The sequence below is a fragment of the Phoenix dactylifera genome, chromosome 5 (assembly GCF_009389715.1).
Source record: "Phoenix dactylifera cultivar Barhee BC4 chromosome 5, palm_55x_up_171113_PBpolish2nd_filt_p, whole genome shotgun sequence".
NCBI classification, from domain to species: domain Eukaryota; kingdom Viridiplantae; phylum Streptophyta; class Magnoliopsida; order Arecales; family Arecaceae; genus Phoenix; species Phoenix dactylifera.
Window position 1 is genome coordinate 3,835,327 of NC_052396.1, and position 7,952 is coordinate 3,843,278.

Genomic DNA, 7,952 nt, shown 5'->3' on the forward strand with positions numbered 1-7,952 from the left:
TGTCCGTTTTGGGCGCTCCGGCCCGCGCGTCCAGCGCTGACGGGGGGAGACTGGTGCCCCTCACGGGTTTGCCCTTCAAAAGGCGCCTCGAGAGGAAAGGATTTCCACCCCCCATTTAAGGCATGGAACCTTTCCGCTAGTAGCCGATGTGGGACTAAATTCAAGGCCCCCTCCCCTCCCCACAACACTAAGCATATTAATGCATCGGCTATAAGGTCCAAACCTAAGTCCATGCAAAACAAGGACAAGTTGGATACTATTTCATAAGCCGCTAAGTGCGTGCATATGCTTAGGTTTGAAGATTAATAGTTGATTATTACTATTTAGAGATTCAATTTTTAGTGCCACAAATATGTTGTTTCTTGCTTCGTCTCTTAATTTTGGATGCTTTCTTGAGCTTTTCTGACATCTAATTACAAATTATTCCTATTGAAATTCCATCTAAAATCATTTAAAACAAATTTAACCTTTCTTTGTTATTTTATACTGAAAATGTCAATTTGGAGTGTGATCAAGGGCAAATGCTGGTCGACGACGGTCCACCGCAACTTTGGCATATCAAGAAGAATATGTAGAGCAAAAGATTGCGTTTATTTTCTTTGACATAAAATTATGAATATGCCAGCAGAACAGAAGCTCGAGAAAATCATAAAACTAAAATATAACTCTCAGTAGTGAATAATTTGACTTAGTTTTTAGTTTAAAAAATAATAAAGAAAAAAAAATCATCTTGAAACTTTATTTTCATCTCTGATTAAAAAAAAATAAAATCTAGTGCCACCCATCCGGATGGAGGATGCTGGACTAGCGCATGATCAGCAGGATCCATTAAAATTAAATGAGAGGCTCATAATTCTAGATTTTTTTTAATTTGCAGTAAATAATACAACTATCAGACTGATAATATTTATATAATTTAGACCTGGTTTTGGATCAATGCCGAAAGTCAAGCCCAAACTACTTGACGGAAACCTAATCGAGGTCCAATCTCCAAATGCCTAATTCTTAGAGTCTAGTAACAACTTGCTAGGATGGATATGGATAGGTAAGGAGATTAGTTAGCCATCTATAATTAACTTTATACAACCTCTTCTACTAAGGAAACTTTATCTCTCTCTCCTCCCCCCAGCCACAAAGGTCCTGCTTTATTTGCCATTATTTTAAATATATGACAAACGAATGATATAATTAAAGAGTAATATTACATAACCAAGGCAACAGGGGAAACTTAGTGCGGAGTCCCTATCAGCCATCCAATAGCCATCCGACAGCATAAAGATATGGGCCCACATATTAGTGCCACCTGGGCCTGGTTGCACCACCACCTCCACCACCAGAGCGTCGTGGGCCTGTGCCTAACGGCTACCCAGTCCTGATTGGACGGCTCCACAATCAAATGGACCCATTTGCGGATAACGGCCCTTTTCCTGCCCTGTGAAAAAAAATATGTGATGATATTTCCATCCACTGAGTTCTATACTTGTAGCAGCATTTGTTCAGAGGCGGCTTTAAAACAGGGTAGAATGTTTTAAATCAAAGTTACACAAAGTCTTACATCAGAAAAAAAAAAAAGGAGGAGGAAAAATTTGACACAAAGTCTTCTTGTAGATGGCCCTTTCATGTATCCCTGTGTAATAAGGTTTGGTAAGGAGAGAATCTATAGTGGACCGGTGAAACAGCTCTTTTCAGCACATCACCTCCCCACATCTATATATATAAATACTTGCTCGCTCTTTTGTCTGCAAACTGGGGAAGTTGTAGACGAGAGAGAGAGAGAGAGAGAGAGAGAGAGAGAGAGATGGGTCGAGGCCGAGCGCCGTGCTGCGAGAAGGTCGGCCTGAACAAAGGCTCATGGACGCCGGAGGAGGATATGAGACTGATGGCCTACATTCAGAAGTATGGGCATGGGAATTGGCGTGCTCTTCCCAAAAAAGCAGGTGTCTCTTCCCCTCCATTTCCATTGAATCGAACAATAATTTCTATGCGATGATAAAGATAAGAAGTGTAGTATTCGATCAATTCTTCTTAGATGAATATAAATCTCACACACAATGGAACAGTAGTAACATGTGGAGAACTGACACGAGTCTCTGTTTTGAGCTTTGATAGGTTTGCTGCGATGTGGGAAGAGTTGCCGTTTGAGGTGGATTAACTACCTTCGGCCTGACATAAAGCGTGGAAACTTCACCAGGGAAGAAGAGGAAACCATAATTAAGCTACACGGATTGCTTGGAAACAAGTATGAGGTTAACCTTGACCCGGTTTAATTAGTATGCTTTATGTTGAAGGAACCAAGCATTACTTGCTTCTGCAGTAGTAGTTTGCTTTCCGAGGCCTAACTTGATCCAATGTTGCTTTTAGATGGTCGAAAATAGCTTCTTGTCTGCCAGGAAGAACTGACAATGAGATCAAGAATGTTGGAACACACACTTGAAGAAGAGGCTCTTGCACAGAGGCCAAAGCCAGCAGACCGACAAGCTTGGAGAGACACCGAGCTCGTCTTCTTCCACCCCGACCCACTCAAGCTCTGATCAACGGTGAAGGCAAGAGCGACAGCGAGCACACCAATCCGAGTGTAGATTCTACAATCCCTCCGAGGATAAGATCGAGATTCCCACCGAGCCCGGCATGGACTTGTGGCTCATGCTAGAAGATGCTCTCCCGAGCTCGCCACAAAAAACCGACACCGAGGAGAGGAACATGTGGGAGCCGCCATTAGAGCCAAATTCTTTCAAGGTGTCGCCATGCTCGTCTCCGTCGCATTCCTTCGCAACGAACTGCAATACGGTGGTGGTGGTGGTGGAGGAGGAGGAGGAGTGCAAGCGCTTGACGATGCACCTATCGAACCGGAGCTCTGGAGCATGATCGAGGACGGCGATGCTGGATTGTTTAGCCCGGGGATGGAGGGGGCCATGGAGGAGCCTGGAGTTCGGTGGAAATCCAACAGCTTGCATGAGGAATCGAGCAGAGAAGAAGGAGCAGTCATAATTTGGTTGGAGTACTTGGAGAAAGAGCTTGGCTTGGGGGGAGCGATGGATGACAACCAGGAGTGCTCATGGTCCCTGGCCCGAGATGGGAGGGAGATCCTGTGTCCTCTTATTTTCAACAAGGGACCCTCCTTCCCCCTCTCCTTTGGATCTTCATGACTTGAAGGTGTCCTAATACACTGCCTGTCATGAACTAAGGAGTAGGTTATCTCGCACAACAAAAGGCGTATGTATGTCTTTAAAGGCCGTGGGTATTTGGACACATTTCTAAACCTTTCATTAAAGAGACAAAGGTGCTGAAATTAGAGTTTTTAATACTAAGAAGATGTCACTCCTACCTTTCTTTTTGTCATCATGCCGTCAGCTTTGAATCTTTGTTCTTTTATTGTCTTTTCCTCACTGGAGACGCCGAATTATGTAACTCCATGCTTTGTACGATCTACTTAGTATACTAATTACCATGGTCATGTATTTAAAGACAAGATCGTGAATTAATATATTCCGAGCACTGCTACCCGATTCATGCATAAGTCTGCTTCTGCTTAAATTATTTCCTGCTTGAAAAATTTGTGCTAAAGATTTAAGATGTTGGACTTATGATCATGCTCATGGATGTTCAAATATTGCTTGCGTAATTTGGAAGTCGATGAGGGCTGGCTGGCTGGCTGGCATCTGTAGTCACTGAAATTTTTGTTATTTCTATTGGCATGAAAGCAACCTACTTTGGAATCCACACGAAGCACGAGCTCGGAAGAACATGCGCATCAATTAGTAGACTCTGCGACTAAAAGGAGAAAAAGATGTACGAGCCAAGGAGCCGGAAGGAGGCAAAAGAGAATCTCCAAACTTCCACCCACTTTTTATGCAAGTTGAAAGGACTCCGGGCAGTCAATTCCAAGTGTTCTTTGGAAACATTTGATCCATGCCCCATCGCCTTTGTCATTTTGGAGCTGCACCAAACTCCATCGCAATCAGTTAGCACTCTCTTCTTTTTGAACATACAAAGGATTTTTTTTTTTTTGATGAAAAGAGAGGCTTAACCATCCAAAATTTATTCAAATGGAATTATTTACAAGGTCAGAGTTGACAGAGGAAGAAACAGAGGATACATGGAGGAAGAAACAGAGAATATACGGAGCATGGACGACCTTTTGAACCTTGTGTTAAACCTTTCTCAAAAGGAACCTTGCGTGAAAGTTTCCTTTATCACCATCCATTACACCATCCAACTACGATGGTCATTATCGTGTTCCTATGTATTTTTATATCCATCTATTGTCATTATGTGTGTTTTTTTTTTTTTTTTTTTGACTCGTTTGGCCCCCACGAAAGGAATGTTTTCTTATTAAAATGTTTTTTACTAGAAAGCCAATGTCTAGATATATAATGCTTGAGAATTTGGTTGGTGTATGTTTGGTTAACCATAAAAAAGTGATACATTACATACCGACTTAAGTTTGGTTGAGCACCTACTTTTTTCAAAAAATTAAGTAAAATACATGTTATGTTTTTAATAAAAGAAAAGACCTTAATCCATTTTATCTAAAAGCTTAATAGTACTTTTTTTAAAAAAAAATCTTAATTACCAACTGGTGGGAATTGGATTTTCCATATTCCATATAAGTTTTCTTTGTTATGAAATGTGGAAATATTATTCTCATAAAAACACTATTTTTCTATTTTTCTTTTTTGAAAACTTCAATCAAATATAAGATATTTTTCCAAATTTCTATTGACCATACTATTCTCTACTTTCTTTCGCGAACCAAACAAAGTCCTCAATGTAAATGAAGAAAAAAAAAACATTTTTTCCAGCTCTTTTCACAAGCTACAAAGAAGGCCTTATAAACATGTTGAATTGAAGCCAGTCATGCCTCAAACAATATCTGCCGGCCAAAATTTAATTCGTTGAGTTGAAAGGTCTAAATCTCAAGTAAGAAAAGAACAAGCAAATAAGAATTAAAAAAATTAAAAATTAAATTAAATTAAAATAGTATTGTGGGATGCCCATGCTGATAGTTGGGATGTGAATGTCTTGGCAAAGACAGACTAGGATGAGATCTTCCTTTGATCTGATACAGTGTTGTTGAGACAAGCTGAGATGAATTGGGTCGTTAATCATTGCTTTGGATCCATCAAGATGAGTTGGATCTTAACATGATGAGATATGGCTCAGCCCTAACATAGGTACGTGCGTGCATGGGGCTAATTACAATATGGACAGTTGTTGCGAAAAGTGCAGGCTATAAAAAAAAAAGATAATTTATCAATATTTCTTATGAATCAAAATTGTCTCGAACCAAGCTACCTATTTTTTCTGAATAAAAAATGCCAACATATTAAAAAAGATTTTCAAAATCTCTCTAGTTAAACATCAAAAGGCAATCATAAAATGTATATTTTTTTTAAAAAGAATCATTATAATTAATTTCAAGAAAGTATCTTCTTTCATTTTTTAATTGGTAGCTATTTCTTGTACCTTTGGGTATTCCTTAATCCCCTCTTTGATTGCTTTTCCTTTTTTTTTCTTGAAAAAAAAACTCCAGGAATGTATCCAATCTTGAAGGCCTTTGTTTGGGATATAAATCTTGGTTCCGAAGTAGGGATATCAAAGTAAAACAGTTAGACCAAATAATTAGTCTTGGGATTACATCAAAGTCTTGAAAGGGTTGGAGACGAAGAGTACTTGAATTTACCAAGCTAATAAGATCCGAGTTTGCTCTTCTTTGAAAGAGTGAAGAATCCTTTGGGGACGCTGAAGATCCTGCGATTCATCAATTTCTTGCAATGATTCTTGCTTCCCAAAACACTTGTACATGATGCATAAAGCAAAGAAAGCTATCAACTAATGGCTGCAATCTATTTGGTGTTTGGTTAAGTTTTTTCCTTTAGTGCATGACATGGTATATTCTTATATTATTCGTATGGACTGATTGATGATAGTTCCACCGTCATCGTCGAATAACAAAATCCAATATTTGAAAAATATCAACTTTAACCACTCATACAAGATCCTGAAGTGTATCTGCTCCATCTCCCACATGATTCTTTTTTTTTTTTTCCGATGCAAAATGGAGGGAGTGAGGAACTTCCCCCAAACTTTATTGAAAGAAAAAAGTTATTTACAAGAAGGAGGGATCTCCTATATGATTCATCCGACATAGGCTCGACTCAAATTTCTCTACTATTGGCAACATTTTTGCTTGAGGCTTATCAAGAAACTGGCCGATCATATTGTTTACTTATACTTATCGATCTAGAGGAGCAGATTTAAATTCACTGATTCACAATTCTTCGGAAAAAGTCATTGAAGGTAGGATACATTTGTAAAAAATATTGCAAAACATTCATATAAAAATTCTAGTCTCTTTGTCATAGTCCATAATTCAAGAGTGGGATATAATTTTTTAAACAAGATCATACCTGATCATAATATCCGCTAGAATTTGGGGAACTTGCTTCCTCCAAATCCCCTATAAATATTGTTTGATTGGGCTGTAATAGATGCACCGGCTTTTAACCTTTGGGGCCTTGAAATGTTGACAGCCCAAAGCAACATTTAAATTGGGCCAAGCAGATTCATCTCAATCCAAGCCGGTGACCCGCTTGCAGCTCGGGCCGTTTCCTCTCCGCACTCGTTGTAAAGCATACGAATGTACAGTCAATAATTAGGAGCGTAACAATCTCAAATACAGCATTTCAATGTTAAAAAAAAAAAATGTTTTGTGTCTTGGTCGATCTATCCGACTCCCATATTAATCCAAGTATCCAGATCAGGTTAAGGCAACAATATATTACGTATTGTTATATTATGCGAACTAATAACAAACTAGAGTCAATGTATTATTACATATTATATTTATATGAACTAAATAATATTGATGATGACTTGGCCACCCATGATCAGCTAAATTGAGGGTCGGCTTGAGCCAGTGGGTCGAGAGGGATACCCTGCTTCGGAATATTTGCACGATGGGTAAAGATGAAGTAGCATTTCAGACTAAGTATTTGTTTAGAGCCAGATGGCGTTGTAGACTGAGTAGCTTCTTATGATGGCCTACCATTTCCACGGCAGCTGCCTATGGACTAAAAAGGGGAGAGTTATCTAAGACACTTCAAGACTTATTGTTTTCTAATTTTATTATGTATATCCATGCTCGTAATGTATAAAATATCGCTTTTAGCAAAAAAAAAAAAAAAAAAAACGAGGTCATATTTATATAACATTATACTAGGTATTTTCATGTTTATATGGGAAAGAGGCCGGGCTGGGCTGGAGGATCATGTCTGGCACTTCAGTTGACACAAAATTGGGCTGATGGAGCCGGGCCCCTTTTGCCTTAAGGGTTCCGTTGCCCTCACGCGTAACCCAATCCACGAGCCCCAGTGAACCCGAATCCACGAAACCCCAAATCCACGACCCAAGATACCCGGGCTTCGGATCTCCTCTCCGTAGCTTCGGCCGCTCTCGCGAAAACCGGTATCATGTATACAACCTTTGCGGCCAAAACCCAGAAGGCCAGAACCCCGGAGGAGGAGGAGGAGGAGAACGGCATGGCGGAGCTCCGAGAGGAGGGCGGAATCCCCGGCGACGAAACCCTAGAGAGAGTCTTCTCTCGCCTCAAGCCCTACTGCATCGATCTCCTCGATCTCGTCCGGAACCCCAGGAAGAACGCCTCCTTCCTCCTGGAGATGAACGACTTCCTCCGCCGCGCGCCTCCCGACGCCTTGCAGCCCTGTCTCGAGTAAGCTCTCCCTCTTCGTCCTCCAAGAACAAACCACCCCCGCCCACCCCCCCGCCCCCGCCGCGCCCCCCGGGTCCCTCCTCTTGCCGACCATTCCAAGAATCTTTCGTTCTTGTCAACTAGCCATCTCTAGGGGCTCTGAATTCAAGGTTCCCACTTTAGAGATTCGTTCTTGATCGATTTCCACATCCGAGGTTTCTCTTTCGGCTCTATTTTCTGC

The 7,952-nt window shown here is 40.6% G+C and overlaps 1 protein-coding gene across 1 annotated transcript; it reads left to right on the forward strand.

Moving 5' to 3' along the window:
- The first annotated feature begins 1,754 nt into the window (after positions 1–1,754).
- On the forward strand, positions 1,755–2,541 carry LOC120110921 (myb-related protein Zm1-like). The gene is given in 4 exon segments (XM_039126966.1): positions 1,755–1,937; positions 2,110–2,239; positions 2,362–2,414; positions 2,417–2,541. Coding segments are annotated over 4 exon segments (447 nt in total). The 5' UTR covers positions 1,755–1,798.
- The last annotated feature ends 5,411 nt before the right edge of the window (positions 2,542–7,952 follow it).